Source organism: Berghia stephanieae, chromosome 1, assembly GCF_034508935.2.
Source record: "Berghia stephanieae isolate SIO BIC M18660-M18661 chromosome 1, UCSD_Bste_1.3, whole genome shotgun sequence".
NCBI lineage: Eukaryota > Metazoa > Mollusca > Gastropoda > Nudibranchia > Aeolidiidae > Berghia > Berghia stephanieae.
In genome coordinates this window covers 111,173,074-111,194,710 of record NC_088360.1, presented here as the reverse complement: position 1 = coordinate 111,194,710, position 21,637 = coordinate 111,173,074, and the positions used below count along the sequence as shown (strand labels likewise).

Below are 21,637 nucleotides of genomic sequence, written 5' to 3'. Positions count from 1 at the left end.
AAAGCCACATAATGTGTATATTCGAACGAGGTATCTTTCGGGTACGAGGCAAAGACTATACAACTGGGCAACACTGCCCCTCCTGCATCCTCACCGTGTCGTTCTGACAAGGCACGGTTCCCTCGAATTATGGTTCTCTCGAACTTTTTTGCATATCTCGAGGAGTTGGAGTTGGAGGAAACCGCACTACAGTGATACAAGGAACTCCAAATTTTGACTCCAATCCAGAAAGCTCTGACTGTTAGTTCATGCTGCTCAGGTCTCGTGTTTTGTTTGATTATCGTTTGCTTTTTCGTTGGTTGGATTGTTTCTTTTGTTTTATTGTTCGTTTTCGTTTTGTTTTGTTTCGTTTAAAAAGAAATGTTTTGTTGTTGCTTTGTTTCTGTTTTTTTTTTATTTTTTTTTTTTTTGCTTTGTTTTATTTACATTTTCTTTCGTTGTTTTCTAATTTTTTTTTATTAAAAAATTGTTTTATTATTTTTTTTTGGGTTGGGGGGGGGGGGGGGGGGCTTTTGATAATTTACTACATAATTCATTTTTATTTGTAACTTGTTTTGCTTTTATTTATTTTCGAATGAAATAATTATATATCTAAGTAACAACAATCAGGTACGAGTGTAACCATCTATTACAATTACAACCATAGCGCCGTAAAACCCTTAAAAACAAACAAAAAACATTACTCTCGGAAAGTCTTGATTGAGAGTCGAAATCGGGCGCCTGAAATGGATCATTGGCCTGGCCAATTTGGCCAAAATTGGCCACACAGAGAATAATGTTTCTATAATTAATTTGAAATTAACATTTATATCTATTTTTAATTTTTCATAGTCAGTTGGAATTTTTGTGATTATCAAAACCGATTATTTTTCCAAGGAGATCAGAGTTTTGGTATTGTTTGCCCAAGTAAGTAGTAAGGTTCTATTTGGTCACTTTTCACATCGATCACTGCCCTCGAGCACGACTTGTGCCTCAAGGCCATTCCATTCTTGGTGACTTGTTTGAACGACATATTATAACATTTTAAAAATTTATTTACTTTTACTCACTTTTAATATTATTTTAATTTACACAATTTATTGCCTTGTGTATTCCTTGTACGTAACAATATGAGTCCGGAGAAAAACGAAACAAAAATGAACAAACAAAAAAAAAAAAAAAAAAGAAAACAAAATAAAATGTTAGAACAACTTTATACTTTATAGTTATAGGGTCTTGAATATGTTTGAGAGAGAGAGAGAGAGAGAGAGAGAGAGAGAGAGAGTCTTGTGGACTGAAAACACAGTTCCTTTAAGGAAAATTGAAAATTGCCTTCCGATCACAAAATGAGCAGTTTATTGCAGTACAGCAGTAAAAAAAAAAAAAAAAAAAGCCTTGCGATCATAGAGCTCTTTTGGATAAAAACATTACTGTGAAAAATTGCTGTTTCACTTGTTACAGTTACAGTGAAAAAATTGCTGCTGTTTTTTCCAGGAAAAGTACCGCCGCCAACTCCCTCGCTTTTTCTCAGAAAATATGACAGTTCAATCTTGTATCAAGATAATAAGTAGACTATTGATGGTGTGCGTTTAGTTAAAATACTCATCGCATCTGACAACTGGATATAACGTACCGACATGCGAAACTATGTGTAACATTAAACGTTTATAGTCTAATTGGTATAATTATTGAGAACACATTTAAAATGGCTGTCTAAAAATAATAACAACAAAGCTAAGTGACGTCTTTTTCGTTCCATCCATAGCTCAAGACAGCCCGACAACTGGACCAGCTATCTCGTACTTCTCCAAGTAAACAATTGAAACAGTAAGAAGAGATCAATTGATATCTCGTTATTGTCACAGATCACAATAAAGCGTGTTTAGGAATCGGCGTGAACATAAATGTCATTGTCTTTTTTCTTTCTTTATAAGCGTAAAATTAAAATACGAAAATTACGTACTTTGTGGTCGGACTGAAGTTGAAATGACGTAATCAAATGTAGATAGGCTAACTGACTAACTGATGGGAGTATTCTTGTGAGCCATCTTTTATATTTGGGAGTTATGAAATGTGAGTTGAAGCTGTAAGGTAATTAAAGGTTGCATTAAATAGCTATATCTAGCGTGATATTTTTTCGAATGTCAAAATGGTAGAGAATCCGCAAGACCTCGGTCTAGCACCTCTTCACGGCACCGAACGAACGAACATTTAGCTGAAAATCCAGAAGTAATTAAGCCTCTGCCCTCGACAACTATCTGGCCCCTGACTGACCTCTTTGTGCTACCTGTACGAGCACTTTTGACTGACCATTTTTTTCAACGATATGGCAATTTTATTGGTGTCTTTAATCAAGCACGCTTTAAGATTATGACATGTTTTATGATATATGATATGATATGATTTAAGTCCAGATTTATGTAGGCTTTTACAGCCTTTTATCTGCTCTTGTGCATTCGTGAACGTATTTAATTCACGTCTCTCAAAACTGGGCATGCCACATAGTGGAAGGAGGTGTCTGAATTAAATTTTAGATTTATTTTAGGTGTGAACAAAAGGAGATAAAATCAAATGTTATTGTGATACCAAACACTTCATGAACACATATCAAACACCGTTGATTTTTAAACTATGGCTATAGACATAAACATTGTAAGAAGACCATAAAAGGTTAGGTTTTGTTAAGTGTTTAAATAATATCACCGTACATCAAATATGTTTTGACTTAAAAGAAAGACAAGAAAATGCAGATTATAGTGACATTAATTTCTTGAACAGTTAAGTCACCCAAGCCAAGTTACATGCTTGTAAAGTTGAATAATATCCCTTCGTTACGAACCTACCAGTGCAAGTAGGCAGAGTAGTGGTATCTCATGTCAATAGTACATGAACATTGAATCCAAAATAGTTTAAAAGAGGTGCATTTTAATAATCTTAACACAGTGCAAAGTATAGTGGCATGACTGACTGAATACTGCTTTCAACCAGCAATGTTGTCAGATCTTGCAGTTTCGGCTGTAGTGAAAGTTCAATGCTTATCAAATTATAAATAAACAATGTTACTGATGCAAGGTTTTTAGTAGTGCAGAGCGGTCCCAAGGATGTTTAGGACCGCCGGTTCTACGGTCCCTGGGAAATGAGAACCGCAAGGACCGGTTCCAAGAACCGGTTTTTTTTCGACATTGGCCATTCACAAGGCTCGTTGGGACTTGGGCGTCAAAGAACCGTTTCTTTTTCGACATTTGGACAGTGCCTGCAGTAGATGGCTGTAGAACCGCTAAGTGAAAGTGAGAGCGGAGAAGGCGTATTACCTAAAAACATGAAAATAGTTCTATATATAATACTTCCATTAAGCATGTGTGTGTGTGTGTGTGTGTGTGCGTGTGTGTGTCTGCGAAGATTGATGGAGCGGGTCAGGTCAATGTTAGTGTTAGGGAAAAGGGATTGTTAATATTTTGTATCTGTGGCATGCTGGACCAAAAGTACGGGAAGAATTTGTTTTGATTTGTTTTGTTGTTGTTTTTTTTTTTCGTCTCCATTCCTTTTTTCTACTTTTGTGCGGCTATGTGGTCTTGTGTTATGACACTCGCTTTCAGATTGGAATGTCCTGGGTTCGAGCCTCGCTCTGCGCCTAGTTGAATCCTTGAAAGACTCTTTACTCACATCCTATCACCGTAATCAGGTGTAAAATGAGTACCTGGTCGTCAACAGTGCTGTCTCTGTCGGAAAAAAATTGTAACATCGCCTAACAGACGTCATGTCTCGTTCTACATGTTACGTATTGCTATTAGTCAGGGACCCAATGTAAAGCGCTTTGAGCACATTTAGTGGATATTGCGCTATATAAAAGCTCAATTTATTTTTTGATTTTAATTTTTAAAAAAATATTTCTACCTTTGAACAGGACGCTAGTCTATCCCAAAGTACTTTTCGCCAGATCTAACAAACCTAGCTACCCATTCACTGCTGAGTAGACAGGGAGTTGAGAGAGAAAAAAAGCTCGACCGCACCCGGGATCGATCTCTGAGCTATCGGGGCCCCCAAATATTCTATTGGCATTTTTAAAAATACAGACGTTATAACTTATTTTGGAAGGAAGATATAATATGTGAAACTCATATTATTTGATTAGTTAAAACACCAAACGAAATTTTAATATTATTGTATTATTTTAAATGACAACAATGCGATAGAAAGGAGTGGTGACAAGAGATAGACAAAAGAAGACAAAAAATCGGACTTGCTAGGTTCGAAACCCACGCACACACACACACACCCACACACACACACAGACACACACACACACACATCTTTAGTAGTCACATTCATTTCAAACAAAAACCCATTAGAGAAGAGGGGTCATGCCTTCATCATAGATCATTGTCATCGCGATCATTATGGTGTAGTAAATTTTGAAATTTACCCCGTATAATGGAATCGTCCAAGGCGTGCGCCTCCTGTTCCCCCCATCTCACACACGAAAGGGGGGTTTGCTGAGTGGAGGGAGATGGTCATCTGTGTCGTTTAGTGTATAGCAAAGGGGGTGGGTGCAATTAATTAAGTGGGACGGGTGGTCATTTGTGGAAGATAGCCAAAAGGACAGAGGCAAAGAATCGCTGGGGAAGTAGTATGGCGCGAAAATCGCTGGGACTGTTGAAAGGTTATAAGAAGTAAGGACCGCCAACGGTTCTTCACTTTGGTACCGGTCCCCGGTTCTCAGCTAAAGGACCGTGGGAGCGGTTCCAAGAACCGGTCCTCAGCGCGGCACTAGTTTTTAGAGTCTATCACATAATCTACGGAGCATAATAACGATTACAGCTAGATTTAATCTTTTAATTCCTTTTAAAAATCATCCCTCATATTAGTGTCATCATTGTGATGCGATGCTTGTCTTTGAATAGTGTTTTACATTTAACATTCTTTCCATATATTACTTTAGCAGCCAAGAGATTCGAGTTTCTTTTCGATTTACTAAGAAAGATAGTAGTCATTAAGAACCATCAGGTACGGTACATAAGGCGGAGTTTATCCTTGTTTCTGTAGTGTTATGGTAGAAATCACTAGTTACTTTCTGGATTGGACACTAGTCTATCAGTGGTGAGGGTTTGGGCCAGAAAAAATCTCCACATCACCGGTAATGCATATAGAAATATGTCAACAGGACAACTAGTGGAAAAATCTATGTGGAATTTGACTATTATTAACTTGGATAAAGACAGCGTATTAAGCTTACAAATAAAAGTACCAATATTTATCGCGGATGCAATAAAGTTGTTTTTTTCTGATTCTTTTGTCCAACGAGCAGGATTTGGTAGCTGGGATTGTTTGATCCGATATTACTTGAGATACATATTATTGTCCTTTCTAAAGATTAGCAAGCAATTGTTGACATCCTTTAGAGAACCCGTGATGAATATTAGCTTAGGATATTTATGGTTCACAACTAATACGGATTACACATAACAATATAAAGACATAATTCAAATTATTAACTTTGTCAGTAACATAACATTCTTTCACTTTCAAGGTTTTTATCCGATTTCACTTGAAATAACCATAACTCAATAACCATAGCTTAACTGGCAATTCTGTTTTCACTATGATAAAATAGAACATGTTAACTATCACATACCGTAAAAAAATCAAATCTGTATGGTGATATTTTAATGCAATTAATATTTTTTTCAATGTACTTTTGGTAAAATACTAAATTTTAGATGCCATAATAATTTATTTCTGGATGAAATTTCGTCATTTAAAAGAAGAAAGATGGATCTTTAAGTAAACTGAAAAGTAAAACTGACTCATAATTTGATAGTTTAGTCACAGAATAATTTTAAAATGCATGTTCTGGTGGGGTTCCAGACCTCCCATAGTGGGTAGGGAGGTACTTGCTGTGTCTTCTATCCCCCTATATCTGTTTTCCTATTGCTTTCTGTCTTTGTCTTGGAATGAGATTACTTGGTTTTGTCCTGGCCCTGGCCGGAGTCCTAGCTGGGAGGGAAACAGTCAAATGCATAGTTATTGTTTTGGGAGATATTTTTTTCCTTGTAAATCATCTCTCTGTATGTATTATTATATTTGTTATTTAAAATTATAATGTAAGCGTTTGAGTGTATTCCTCTTTGTTGGATTCTGTGCTTGTGTCCGGAAGAGACTTATATGCGATCTCAAACTAAGTACATTGGTGGTATGCTCTTGGAATCTACATCTGATCTATATTTGTTCCCAGTTCCCCTTAGTCTTACTTTCTCTTGGGTGCTTTAATTGTAATTCCAGAACTTTTTACTATCCCATTTTCTTCCTTTTTACTGGCACTGATATAACATAAATGTGTTGGAAGCGCTGTAAAACCCTTAAAAACAAAAAAAACAAACTTAGTTTTGTCCTCACCTTGGCTGGAGGGAAACAGTTGAATGTATAGTTATAGTTTTGGGAGATGATATTTTTTTTTCTTGTAATTCATCTCTCTGTTATGCATTGTATTATTTTTGTTTTCCATATGGTTTGTAAACATTTGAGTGTTTCCTCTTAGTGGGGACCTGTGCTTGTATCAGGATTAGACATTTAGGTGAGCTCAAACTAAGTACACTGATAATGTGCTCTCGGAATCTACACTTTCCCTATTTGTACTTATCCCCTCTGTCTTCCTTTTTCTTGTGTACTTTAATTGTAATTCTAGAACTTTTTACTATCCCATTTTCTTCCTTTTTACTGGCGCTGATATGACCTAAATGTGTTGCAAGAGCCGTAAAACCCTTAAAACAAACAACTGTCTATCTCTCTCTATGTCTGTGTGTATCTCAAATGCCTTTCATCTGGGATATGGTGTCAAATACTCCCTCTCCTTGCACCACCTCTGACCCATTATCGTTTTAAGGAAAGGAAAAGAAAAACATAAAAGAAAAGAAAAAATAACCAACTGGTACAACAACACAGATACACTGCAGCCCGCGACTACAACATAATAAATATTAACCAATCCCTCTCCCTCCAGCCCCTCCCCCCCTCCCCTTTAAAAAACACACTTCCTAAGAGTTAGAGCTGCCAATCACCAAAGAATTAATAATACAGTGCAGTCCTGATAATTCGAATTGGGTGGGAAAAGCAAATGACTTCTATTTATGAGAATTCGATTTGTCTCCAAACAAGGGAAATAACTAAACCTGACTCCAGGTATCAGTGTTATATTACTCAGTTACCTCCCCTGACAATAGTGGGTTTCCCTCTTACCATTTACACGTACGGTACACTGATTAGATTGATGAGTTTTAGTGTTATTGTTTGTTGTTTTTTTTTTTACATTGCGATTTTTTTTGGTGAGATCTTAATTTTTCAACTCATCATATATTTTATGAATAAGATCTTTACTTTTAAATTCTTTGTTAAAAAAATTTCCATTTCCCCTATAGGTGTGGCCTATGATTGTTCGTGCCGTGTATTGGTCAGCTTGTGGTTATCACTGTGTGTTAGATCTATTTATAACCAACCTCCTTTGTTAGCCAGCGGCCAGCAGACCACAAGTTAGTCTTAGTGATGAGAGTGCGAGAAGGAGAGAGGGATGACGCGAGACAGCTGGTCAATTTGGAGAAAGAAGAGAGAGGGCGGGTGGGGACGGAGAGGGAACAACACGCCATTACATGCCTCAGGGGTCTAGTTATTATTATTATTAGTCAGCTCAGTCATTAAAACGCGTGGGAGGGTGGATACGGAGAACAGGCAGTTCGTTATGACCTTCCAGAGTTTTTTTTTTTAGTGATGGGCAAGCACTTGCACTTCGAATAAAGAGAATAACGACTGTTCGAATTCGAATTAACCATGAATATTTTATATAGAAAAAGAAGAAAATAATTCATTACATCGTATTTTCTTCGCTTTAAAAGAAATTCTGTTAATCAGATTTCGAATTATCTGGACTGGACTGTATATATTTGGAAAACCTAAAAGTTTTCGTAGTGAGCTTGCTTTGGAATGGTAATGATTAGAGAGTAATGGTGGTGATGGTAATGGTAGTGGTGGTGGTAGAGGTAGAGATTTATGAGTACAGGATTGCTGAAAAAAATAAGTTGTTTTCTTTTCTTTATTATTTTTTTTTAATTTCAATTATTTTATTTATTTGTTTAAAATAAGATTTGGTGAACAATTATTTGAATTTTCAGCACCCTACATTTGGAACACTCTCAAAGAGAATATTAGAACTGCTGACTCATTATCAGCTTTCAAATCAAAATTGTAAACCCACCTTTATGTCTCATCTATTTTGAAAATGAAGTTTTTCATATCATATGTGTAAAATGTTTTTTTTCATTTTATTAATTTATTTAAAGGATGTAAAGCGTATAGAGCCTGATGAATTTGGGGTAGGGCGCTATATACGAATGCCATTTATCATTATCATTATTATCTTTATTGATGACTAGCATATTTTAAGTCTAGAAAATAAGTTTCCACCACTCTGAAATCAGGAGATTATTTACAAAAGGTATGTACTCAGTCCTCCAGTAGAGTGGTTTTACACTTCCAATGAGATAGGAACCACTTATTTGACATCACAAATTTGTTCCCTATTGGTCAAATAAATATTGAAGATAGGTATTCAGATTAAACATCCTTTTAAGTTAAGTGCAACGAGAATCATATGGACTGTACATTGTACATGGTATGTGAATGAGTTGAATAGGGGGTGTACAAGGTCATGTAAGTATGCAGGGGATGACTATTTAGTGTTGTATAGACAATGGAACATATTTTATAGATGATGCGTTTCTAAACAGGTAACCCGTGCAACTCTCTAAGGAGATCATAAGCAGATGATTTTTTGTATTTTTTTTAAAACTAGTCTAGCATAGTTAATTTGTACAACTTCAAGGTTTTAAATATTTTCTTTGGAGATATTAATTAAAAGGGAGTTGGAATAATCTTTGGATAACACTAAGGCATTTATCAGAAGTTCAGCTATGTTCAAAGGGATCAAGTGTCTCATTTAACTTATTCTTCTTTTTTCAATGCACATGAATTTGATAAGGTGTTTAACTTGAATTGACATTGTTAGGTTACAGTCGAAAAAGATGCCAAGATGTTTTACTTTAGTGGCAGATTCAACAACGGTAGTTTCAAAATTAATCGTTGGAGTATCAATTTGTTTAAGAATGTTGTGGATGGAATGAATTAAAATTTCTGTTTTATCATCCATCCTCTCTCTTTTATGTACCTTAGAATCTGTCAATACATGTTGGTTCTAAAATAGTTATGCCACCTTATGATTCAATATGTAACCTAGTCATTATTAGTCCTCCGAAGGACTGATTACATACACACTTCCAAGGATTTTGGAACCAGAGTAGAAGGTGTGACGTCACAACTTTTCTTTCCTATTGTGATACAGTGCAGTAACAGTCAGTGATCTTCTTAGTGTGACCATGTCTTGAGGCTGTTGATTAACATTTTTGAGTAGAGTGCCTGCACAATCTCAGTACAACCCCTCTCCCTCTCGTTCACTCATGCTGCGACAATTCTTTCATTATGTTGGTCAGTCAAATTGAGTTGACTTAAAGCAGAATTTCCTCTGTAGTTGCTGACTTTAACAGAGATTTGATAACAAAGGTATGAGTTCATTTCAAGCGAATTGACATTTTGCTGGCTGCGCTATATATAAAATCTAGGAAATATGAGCCCTGCATGTGTAGAAAAAGTGAAGAAAATTAAATCCATACTGGCTGTAACTGCAATGGGTCTTTTTTCTTCTGCAGGGCCAGATTTTACAGTTGAGAAGCCCTGTGCATTTGCATCTATCTCCATCTTTCATCTAATGATGACATTTGTTATGACCAATCAGCTATTCAGCTTTTGAACTTCCAGCAGCCATTCAGCTAATTCACCAGTGTATTCATTGTCACGCTTTTTGTTGTAATAATAATTCTTATTAAGCTGTGGTCTACCTTGTGCATTTTGTGCGTCATTATTCTGAACAATGGAGTTAATCAGATTAAGCTTTTTGTCCAATGACAAACATCAACAGCCTTTGATGTCATGGAATTCTGAGAACTTGTATCATGAATGGCACAGGTTTAGTCTCCACGTGAAGTCTTGGTGGGAAGGGCCTCTGTATAATACAACTTCTACAGAAAAATTAGGATTTCTCAAAGTTTGGATTGGAGATGAAGGAAGGTTAAAGTTCTTCAATTTTCGTTCTGATCCAATTAACCACCTAGATGATCCTTATCTTATTTTAATGAAATTCCAAAACTTTATTTTTCAAGATATCAATTTACTCAAAACGGTCAATTATAAACCATCAAAGTCTATCCCGACCAAAAAGAATTCATTGTGTTTTGAAGGAGCAAGAATGAATGCAAGGCCAAACGAAGAATCAAATACACACTCTGGGAACATTTTAAATGATGAAGTTTTTTCAAAAAAAGCTGGAAATTTTTTTAATCAGACTGATTTCAACATCTGCTGTTTGTGTACAACGTGTCAAGATACAAAACATCTTCCTGTTTCATCCCCTAGTTTGCCCAATTCAAATTCAAGATCACAAGGAAGGATATTTGGTATGGTTTCATGTTATTATACTTAATTTTGTTTTATGTAGGGGCCTACAATTGTCTCCTTCAACCATTTGCCTAAGATCAAATAAATTGATATGCCAAATATCTGCTTGTACTGGGATAAACTTAATCTGGTTACTGTTTTTTTCAAGTTTTAAGTAAATAAGGTTTGCTTTTCAAACTGTAGCATTAGTTATACAATGTTGTCCCCTTCAACCCTCTGCCTAGAATTAAATAAATTGATCTACCTAGATTAGTTTGTGCGTTTCGTTTTCATTGTTATCTGCTAAAAACGATGATTTTCTCGATACATAAAGAATTAAATCAAGATTCAGTATTTACCCAGCAAAATTGAAATCTGTCATCTGCAAATAATTTTAAATATATTCTTGAAAAATACGGAAATGGACCCGTTTTCTGTGATTTTCTGTAATGTTTTCCAAGGTTGAAGACGCTATGATCACATACAAATTGTCATAAATCGTCTTGATTTTTTCAAATTTATTTGTTATACTATCACTTTTATATGTAATTTGCAATTAGGATCATAGTCATATGCACAGCCCACATATTGTGGAATTTGTTTGATGAGAGGGTATGCCTATGCTTAATTTCTGATGGGATGAGATGTAAGTTAGGCCTTAGGAATCACAATTCTTTGTGGTTTTTGCTACCATCTTGACAATGTGAATGTCCCATGTTATTGTTTTGTTTAGTTATACGCCTGGATAGGAAAATCATCTTCTCTTCTCAGCATTGCATGTTGGACTTTTTTGGGTAGCCCTATTCGTCTGGAAGGACAAATTTCATCATCTGTCATTGCAGTATGTAAGGACAAAAATTATTTTAATGATTTCAGCTCAAGCATATTGCAAATTAACCTATGAAACCTGATATTTTCAAAGGTTCCCTTTATTATCAGTATAGCACCAAATCCAGCTGTCACTGTCGGTATGTTGGTGATTCCTCTATTTCTACAAGATGTTCATCACTCTTTCGCCAATATTCTCTAATAAGTCGCCAATATTATCCCGATGTCCGATCCTGTAAGTTAAAATAATAAATAAAAGGAGATAATGGAAAGGCTTCGAATGAAAACAGCACAGTACTGTTTCCATCTGTAGACTTTCCATTTTCACCTTTTTGTTAGTATTTTTACGATCCCATGAACAGCCCCCATCACTCTATACTTATCCTGTAGGTTCTGAAGGCTGAGAGTCTCTCTATAGGATGGATCAAATTTACTAGTTACCCTCCGTTGCGAACTAGAAACCGAAAATTGAATTTTACTCAAAACGATGACATTTTTAAACAAATGGATACAGATAATTTATCAAATTAAAAACACGCAAATTTTGTAATTCTCATTATGTATTTAGACATATTTAAAGTTGATTTTCTGTGTCTCGTTTGGTGGGACACAAGGCCATACTGATGTGATGAGCTAAAAATCTACACTAGATATAATTTGTTTTAAAAAAATTGAAATTATCCGATGACCTGTTAACCGTTTTTGAAAGGGTATCGTATCAGTGGTTGTTGTTTTTGTGGGGATGTTGGTGATTGTTATTGTTATGGCGATGTGAGGTCATAGAAATTTAGTTGTGACATAACACGGGAAATATTTGACAATAGACTTATTATCTCATCAACAGGGGGGAAGGGGGAAATAAAATTGATTACACCAAGGAGAAAAAGAAGAGGAGGAGGATGGAGAAGAATATGAAGAGTGGATTGAGGATGTTGAAGAAGAAAAAGGAGGAGGCGAAGAATGATGAATAAATTAAATTGTATATAATATCCATATTTGTCTGTCTGCTAATAATATGTTTATTAACCTGATTAACCTAAAAAACAAAAGAAAGTGGAGCAGGAGGAGGATGGCGAGGAGGCGGAAGAAAAGCAGCAGCAGTAGGAAGATGAGAAAGAGGAGCACAAGAAGTAGTAGTAGTAGTAGTGGTAGTAGTAGTAGTAGTAGTAGTAGTAGTAGTAGTAGTAGTAGTAGTAGTAGTAGTAATAGTAGTAGGAGGAGGAGGGGGAGAATGAGGAGGAGGAGAAGATTGTGGTGATGGAAGTGGATGAGGACATGGAACAGCAGGGGAAGAAGTAGAAGAAGAATCTAATGCTGGTGGTGATCGAGGAGGAGGATTAGGAGAAAGGGGGACGAGAAGAAACTGCAGCATCAGTGCGAGGAGGAGGAGGTGGGTAAGAAGAAGAAGAAGAAGAAGAGGAGGAGGAGGACGATGAAGAGAAGAAAAATGAAAGTCTTGTCCAATGTAAATAAATAATCAAATGATTATAAAGATACTTATAAACTGGTATCATACTAAAAAGTAGAGAGGTATATAACTTAAAAAACTTAAAAAGATACTTAAAAACTGGTATCATACTAAATAGTAGAGAGGTATATAACTTAAAAATCGTGTTATTGTGATTGCATAAATATTTAATCTGAGGAATAAATAAATTATATTGCGCAATCACAGTGTTTTTTGGTTATCACAAAAAGGATGAGAGAGTGTGTATGTGTTGAGAGAGAGAGAGAGAGAGAGAGAGAGAGAGAGAGAGAGAGAGAGAGAGAGAGAGAGTGTGAGAGAGAGAGAGAGAGAGAGAGAGAATTTTCCTCCCACAATGCTAACGATTCAACAGGCCCGAGCATAGTGAGAGAGTGATGAATGAATATGGACAATGCACACCCCAGCGAGGCGTGTACCTAGGTTATGCGATAAAGGGCGAAAAGATTGCATACATAAACATTGGCCTTTTCTTTTTCTTTCTTTCTTTTTTTTTGTTGCGTCTACCTCATTACATTTACCATAGGTCTACACAGTAAATCTTGATATACCGCCATTTTTGGGGGGAGCTGGAAAAGTTGGCTGTATAGCAATTAATTTCACTATACACAGTTATTAAGTTTACCTTAAGAAGAGGTTGGAGATATTGATGGGTTCGATTAAATAACTGGTACTGTAAGGACGAATAGACACTCCAGACTTAAAAAAAAATTGTTCTTATCTTTAAGGTTGATATGACATAGCATTTGATTTGATGGAACTACATTTACTGTGTCTTATTTCATCTATTGATATGGGTAGCCTACGTATTTAATTTGTAATGCAGACTATTCTATAGGGTATAATTAACATTTAATCTTGCTAATCTTAATGACCACAATTTTGCCATATATTTAACTGGGATGAAGTAGCACTGCATTACCATCGAATACCAAGACCGATTACATTAGGACTGGGTCATCTCTATATCAAGAAAAGAATCCTTTTCATTACATTCTCAAAACTGTTATTCATTCTCTCTCCAGAAAACCCAGATACATTAGGATCGTTTAACAGAACAAACACAACCATGGCTGATGGGTCTCACAGTTTGTCCAGCTCAACAGAACGTGAAGTTGAAACTGGTATGTGTCTCAAACTAGTTTTTCAAAGTCCAGTTGAGTTCAATTAAAGAAAGTTGGAGCATGTCCAATTTGACTAAGTAATCCCTTCACCAAAATTTTAAGAAGATGATTGGATCATGTTCACTTAGAGCTAAGTAAACCCTGCATTAAACTTTACAGAGGAAGATAGAGCAAGTCCATTATGAACAAGTGATTTTCACACCAAACGTTGTAGAAGTTTGAATGGAAGCAAGTTCTTTCAGACCAGTTTAACTTTGCACTAAAGTATAGAAAAAGAATAAAACAAATCCATCCAGACTAAATACATCTCACACTGCTTAACATGATCTATTCTTTAAATAAATAGGGTTACAGGGTCAGGCCTGTAAATCTTCTGACAATTGTCGGACTTCCGACAGTACGATTTTGCTCAATAAATTCTGACTTTAAAAAACCCCCCAAAAAACAATAAAAATTAATTAAACATTTGTAACGTCAAAAGACAGAACCAACTTAAAAGAAAATAGAGTTAAATTTCATGCCTCAATAAAATCAGTTTTTATTCCGTTTCGAGCGCCGGCTTAAAAAAAGAAAATGAAACTTTTTATTTGTCGCGTCAAAGACAAAACAAACTAGTCAGCTAGGTATAATATCATTCCATTTTATCAATTATCACCATCTCCACATTCCCCGGACATGCATGTATTCTGCCTACATGCTTCCTGCACTTAGTGTCAGTCGCTGACCTCATTACCATTACCATAGGTCTACACAGTAAATCTTGATATACCGTCATTTTTGGGGGGAGCTGGAAAAGTTGGCTGTATAGCAATTAATTTCACTACACACAGTTATTAAGTTTACCTTAAGAAAAGGTTGGAGATATTGATGGGTTTGATTAAATAACTGGTACTGTAAGGACGAATAGACACTCCAGACTGCTATATATTTATAGCTCCTCATCAGACACCCACCATTTTTTATGACCTCCACCAAGCTAAGAAACAGAAAAACAGAAATGTTTCGGCGGAATGTTTCATAGTTTTGACAAGAAAGACAAAAGCATAATTTTGCCTTGATCAGGTTGGTGCCACTCCCCTGCAGGTGCAAAGTGACCTGGTGGAACTTTGTGAAAAGGTCTGGCATGATTGAAAAACAGTTTTGCCAGGTATTTGTAAGAAGAAACCATTGAAATTTTTCAGGCGGGAATATCTCATCATTTTGGGCTCTGCGTGCTGGAAAAGAAAGTTCTTAGTAGTGTGTAGCATTGTAAACTATGCTTAAATTATATTATTTCTTTAATTTTATGGGATTTTTAAAAATTTGGTTTCTTTCCCCTTACCATTATGTATTTATCTATTTTTCATTTCATGACAATTTCACAGCACCCACAAGCGCCCCCTAATCACCAAATTTCCACCCAGCGCCTCCAAAATTATTGCCACTGCCTCCTGGAGGTGGTAGTGCCCACTTTGAAAACAACGGCTGTATAACATTTTCCATGGTTACTTAGCACAGTAAAATATCCAGTTAGTTATTTAGTTATCTTTAGCTGTTTCCAGACATATTATGATATTTCTATTATCTATTTTACTATCTAATTTATAACTTGTCTTTATAAAAAAATAAATTTCTTTTTGGGATGCAATGAATGATGTGTCGATGATTTATTATTATTATTATTATTATTATTATTATTATTATTATTATTATTATTATTATTATTATTATTATTATTATTATTATTATTATTATTATTATTATTATTATTATATAATTTTATAAGTCATTCAGATTAGAAGTCACTAATGTGTTTCAGAAAACATATGAAATCCTTTTTTATTCCTTTTTTTTTCAAAGCCCAAAACATTCTTTATGATTATGATGTTGATCTTCGTGAAGACAACCAGGAGACTGTGGCAAAAACAAATCAACTGTATTGTGCTAGCAGAAATAGAGAAATTGAAAAAGATGGAACAGAATTAAATGAAGAAAGGTAGTAGTTTTGATGTGTTGATATCAGGCATGCCTACTGTCCCGGAATTTCCGGATTTGTCCCGGAAATTTGAAAAAAATAATGACTGTCTCGGAAAATACGGAAGTTTACTTTTTGTTAGGAAATGATAAAATCGACCATTATATTACACCTTGAAATTAAGAAGTTTATACAATTATTAACTACTGTGACATCATCATCATCATCATCATCATCATCATCCTCATCATCATCCCTATAACCATAACTACAACCACCACCACCACATCATCATGATCCCCACCACCAAAACTACCACATCATTATCATCTCTACCACCACAACAACAACCACCGCTAAATCATCATCTCTACCACCACTACTAAAACAACCACCACCACATCATCATCTCTACCACTTCTACTACTACTACAACCACCTCTACCGCCACTACTACATCTACCACCACATCATCATCTCTACCACAACAACTACAGCCACCACCATCTCTACCACTACTACAGCAACAACCACCACCACCACCACCACATCATCATCTCTACTACCAAAACTACAACCACCACCACTACAACAACAACCACTACATCATCATCATCATCCCTATAACCACAACTACAACTCCCACAACCACATCATCGTGATCCCCACCACCAAAACTACCACATCATCATCATCTCTACCACCACTACTACAACAACCACCACCACATCATCATCTCTACCACTACTGCTACAACAGCCACCTCTACCGCCACTACTACATCTGCCACCACATAATCATCTCTACCACTACTACAACAACAACCACCACATCATCATCTTTACCACCACCATTACTACAACAACCACCACCACATCATCATCTTTACCACCACTACTACAACCACCAACACCACCACCACCACCACATCATCATCTCTACCACCACTTCTAATACATCATCATCTCTACCACATAAACTACAACCACCACCACTACTACAACAACCACCACATCATCATCTCTACCACTGCTACTACAACAAGAGCTACCACATCGTCATCTCTAAAACTTATACCACATCGTCTATACCACTATGACTACAACCACTACCACCACCACATCATCATCCTTACTACCATTACACCAACTACCTCTACCACATCATCGTTTCTACCACCACTACTACAACATCTACCACCACATCATCACCCCTGCCACAGCTACTACACCCACCCCACCACCACCACGTCATCAAACCATATAATTTGGAAATTGGTAAGCTATTCTCTTTCTTAATGGTTGGAGTAATATTTCCTCCTTTTTTGTGGTCAACTATTCTCACCAGTGGTGGTGTTATCTTGAGTTATCCAAGTAATATTGTATTTTTAAACCAGTGATTGAGGATACTTATTTTGTTGCCAGCAGATTAATTTCTACTTCTGATTGCCTCTGGCACCATTGTAACCACTTTATGTTCTTGATATCAGATGTTTGACTATCTTTTAAGACATTACTATTGTGTGATGTAATGTTCCTGAAATTGGAGGTTTTTTCCGTAAAATGTCCCTGAAATTTGAAATTGAGGGTAGGCATGCCTGTGATATTGTTTTCTATTATTTCTATATACCTGTATATCCTCTGTTGACTGAGATTGCCTGGGTGGGGTTCCGACCTCCCATATTGGGCAGGGAGGTACTTGCTGTGTCTTATGTCCCCTGTACCTATTTTTCAATTGCTTTCTGTCTTTGTCTTGGAATGAGACTACTTGGTTTTGTCCTGACCTTGGCCGGAGTCCTTGGCTGAGAGGGAAGCAGTCGAATGTATAGTTATAGTTTTGGGAGATGATATTTTTTTTCATTGTAAATCATCTCTCCGTTATGTTTTGTTTTTTTTTATTTTTATTTTTAACATATGATTTGTAACCATTTGAGTGTATTCCTCTTAGTGGGATCTTGTGCTGGTGTCTGGGTTAAACTTTTAGGTGATCTCAAATTGAGTACTTTGATAGTGTGCTCTTGGAATCTACATCTGTTTCCAATTTGAACCAATTCCCCTTTGTCTTACCTTTTCTAGTGTGCTTTAATTGTAATTCTAGAACTTTTTACTATCCCATTTTCTTCCTTTTTACTGGCGCTGATATGACCTAAATGTGTTGCAAGCGCCGTAAAACCCGTAAAGCAAACAATTGAGATTGCAAAATTTGTCAGATGTAAGAAAATAAATGGACAACAGTCTTATGTATTTGTACACATCATTCTCTATCTTATAACCACAGCACAGAATGTATCACTATGCAGCACCCAATTTCTAATTGGGGAACACATTCCATTGTCTAATAAATAGCTAGTGCCAAGTCTTTTTTTCATTCTCTTAACCCATCACAGTTATTATTTACTCTTCTGAACATTTTGACTACAGTAATTGGGTAGGGGATGTCATGCACGTATAATCTCTCCTGAAGAGGGAGTATGTTATTTAAAAGCTCAGATCTAAGTCCTGGGTGGGGTTCCTGACCTCCCATAGTGGGCATGGAGGTACTTCCTGTGTCTTCTATCCCCCATATCTGTTTTCCAACTTGCTTTCTGTCTTTGTCTTGGAATGAGATTACATGGTTTTGTCCTGGCCCTGGCCGGAGTCCTTGGCTGGGAGGGAAACAGTCAAATGTATAGTTAGTTTTGGGAGATGGTATTTTTCCCCCTTGTAAATAATCTCTCTGTTGTGCACCGTATTATGTATTGTACACATATTATATATGATTTGTAAACATTTGAATGTGTTCCTCTTAGTAGGGACCTGTGCTTGTGTCTGGATGAGACTTTTAGGTGATCTCAAACTAAGTACTTTGATAGTGTGCTCTTGGAATCTACATCTGTTTCCTATTTGAACCAATTCCCTTTTTGTCTTCCCTATTCTTGGGTGATTTAATTGTAATTCTAGAACGTTTTACATTTCCATTTTCTTCCTTTTTACTGACGCTGATATGACCTTAATGTGTTGCAAGGGCCGTACAACCCTGAAAAACAAAAAAAACATAAAACAGATCTAAGTCTTGTACTGGATAACATATATTTCACAGTGAATAAATGTGACGGTCTTTAAGAAAAAGAAGAAACAATTGTAGTATGGGTAGATACGGTTAAGCATTTGACAAATAAATATAAATCTGGGGACTTCACCTCAAAATCGAAAAGGCAAACAACTCTCACAGAATATTAATCTGGGTCATGAACTCCCTGACAAATTGGGATGTAGAAGGACTGATACGCCGTAATTTACAAATATGTTAATCTCTTTTGTAGCTTCCATTTGTTGTCTATTAATAATTTGTTTTGTTAACAGTTTTACAGGTATTTCACTAGAAGAGACTTGCTGCAATAAAGATTTGAAAAAGTACGATAACTCTTTTGAATTGAGAAAAGATACCTAAGATTTTTGTATACCGGTTCATAACATATCAACATTATATTTTGTTATTTGGCTGGTATTGATTTCCCAATAGGCTGCAAGTATTATAATTATTAGTTACAAGCTTTAATTGACGATAGCTCTATTAAATATCATCTGATTTAGTTGTGATCTACAAATTAATTTTAACTTATTCAGTTGCGCATATTTTTTTTCTTGAAAATTATTGTTTTATCATAAATTTTCTAGATGTTTCACAAATACACACTTGTTTTTTGTTTTTGTTTTTCCAATGTGAAAAAGGGTGATAACACATTTGAATTTTTATATAGAGCTAAGATTTTGTATAGAGCCTAAGGACACGTTTTTTTTTTGTTCAGACAGTGCTATAGATTTCCTATTAACTTTTGAGTTCTATTTTTGGTAACATAATTCAATGGGTGAGATAACTCCATTAATCGTGATCTGATTTATTTGCAATTTGGAAATAATGTTATTCTCTGTATGAGCTGTTATTTGTTCTCTTTACAAGTTGTAATTTTCTTAACAGTTTAAGTGATATTCCTGAAAATCATGCTGTTTTTAGAAAGGCCGACGTAAATAAAGGGCAATAACTCCTTGAAATGATATATGATTTTAATTTTTTTTTTCTTAGGTGATATATTTAGATCCTATTAAAGTTTTTTCGTTATTTACAAGTTATCAAATTCTTGATATTATGGGAGTTCTGAATTTAACCATAATTTCACCTTGTTAGACCTCTATGTGACCCCCGAAAGGTCAGATCCAAGTTCCAATCGGACAAAAATGTTATTTTTTTGTCTGCTTATTTGGCTTATAAAGAAAGTTAAATTTTTACACGAATCCGAAATAACAATGGTCTCGGCGATCCTACTAGAAGGCTGGCATTCATTTATGCCAAAAACAAGTATCCTGCCCTACTCATGGGATGATATGCGCCTCAAAATTCAGATTGATTTTCTGTACAAGATTGCACAAAAATGTAAGAAGAATGTAATTACAAGAATGTGATTACTATACAGTGCAACAAAGATAAAAATATATTATCTTACACTATTACTATTCAGTACACTTATACACTAATACAATACACATTATGATTTATAATACACAATATAATTGATGCATAAATTAGATGTACTTAGATTCTTTATCTACTCTGTCTACAGGAAACATAGTGATCAAATACCCACCAACACCAGTGATACTGTTGCAGCGTCTGAAGCATTCTGGTAATGTAATATTGGAATAGTAATTTGATTTGTCAATCATGAGAAAGACATTTCTTTACCTACGCTAGTACTTAGTATGTATGTGATATTTGCTCCCAATTATATATAACATAAATTTGTTCTTAAATACTTGCAGACTTAAAAGAATCAACTATATATGAATAAGAAATTAAGGATCCAAGAATTCCATTTTAGCTTGATTTACTTCAATGCACTTAGTTTCTCATTTTAGAGTGTCTTACCGACCTATTTTAGACTGAGAAATTGGGTAGCAGGCTCTGATGTAAGATAAAATCATGGAAAGGTGTCTTGAAATAGTGTGTCATATAAGGCAGAATGGAAAATACAAAAAAAAAGTCTGCCTACCTCGACTGGAGATAATTCAGAGAAGTGAATGGAGCAGGCACTTATGTTGATGATAACAAGAAATGAAGTGAGTAAGAAAGTGCCAGAAGACAACAGAGAATAAAAACTTCACAGCGGCGATGGGGGCCCCAACCCGCGTCCCTACTGGTACGACAACTCCACATGGCCGAGGAGATAGTGACTCTACCATTTGAGCTATCCACGACCCCAAAAAAGGCGCTTCAAAGCTTAGTCTTACTGGAGCCTTCTCTTCAAAGCTTAGTCTTACTGGAGCCTTCTCTCCCCGACTTTTTGAGGTCACAGGTTCAACACACAGAAATGCTGCGAAGTTAGTTGGCCAGCATTTAAGCTTAATAGCCAATATTCTCAACACAAATATCTCCGCTGTGAAGTTTTTATTCTCTGTTGTCTTCTGGCACTTTCCTACTCACTTCATTTCTTGTTATCATCGACTGGAGATAGAACTTCAGATCTCCTGATTATCAGTCAGACTTGTAACCCTTACACCACATACATTACTTGATTGATGGAGCAATTTAATACTTATCTTATCTTTGTCACAGGATTACCCTTTTCCATTGTGAAAGAGGAAAGAGCTACTTAATCACTGGTGGACACAGGAGTAAAAATAAAGAAGCTAGCATTGTGAGGTTTCACCACACACTTTTGGGACAAAAATCTTAACCTGACAACTCTCTAATATTTTAAAA

The 21,637-nt window shown here is 35.7% G+C and overlaps 1 protein-coding gene across 3 annotated transcripts in view; it reads left to right on the top strand.

Moving 5' to 3' along the window:
* The first annotated feature begins 562 nt into the window (after positions 1-562).
* LOC144962725 (uncharacterized) overlaps positions 563-21,637 on the top strand; it is a 31,519-nt gene continuing 10,444 nt past the window's right edge. The window contains exons 1-6 of one of the 3 annotated variants that reach the window (XM_078895917.1): positions 1,977-2,052; positions 9,729-10,532; positions 13,849-13,947; positions 15,787-15,922; positions 19,243-19,293; positions 20,499-20,561. In XM_078895917.1, coding sequence (XP_078752043.1) covers positions 9,950-10,532; positions 13,849-13,947; positions 15,787-15,922; positions 19,243-19,293; positions 20,499-20,561 — 932 coding nt within the window. In that variant the 5' untranslated portion in view covers positions 1,977-2,052; positions 9,729-9,949. Of the gene's footprint in view, positions 2,053-9,728; positions 10,533-13,848; positions 13,948-15,786; positions 15,923-19,242; positions 19,294-20,498; positions 20,562-21,637 lie in introns of all 3 variants that reach the window. The other 2 variants (XM_078895918.1, XM_078895919.1) reach the window with 2 other exon arrangements.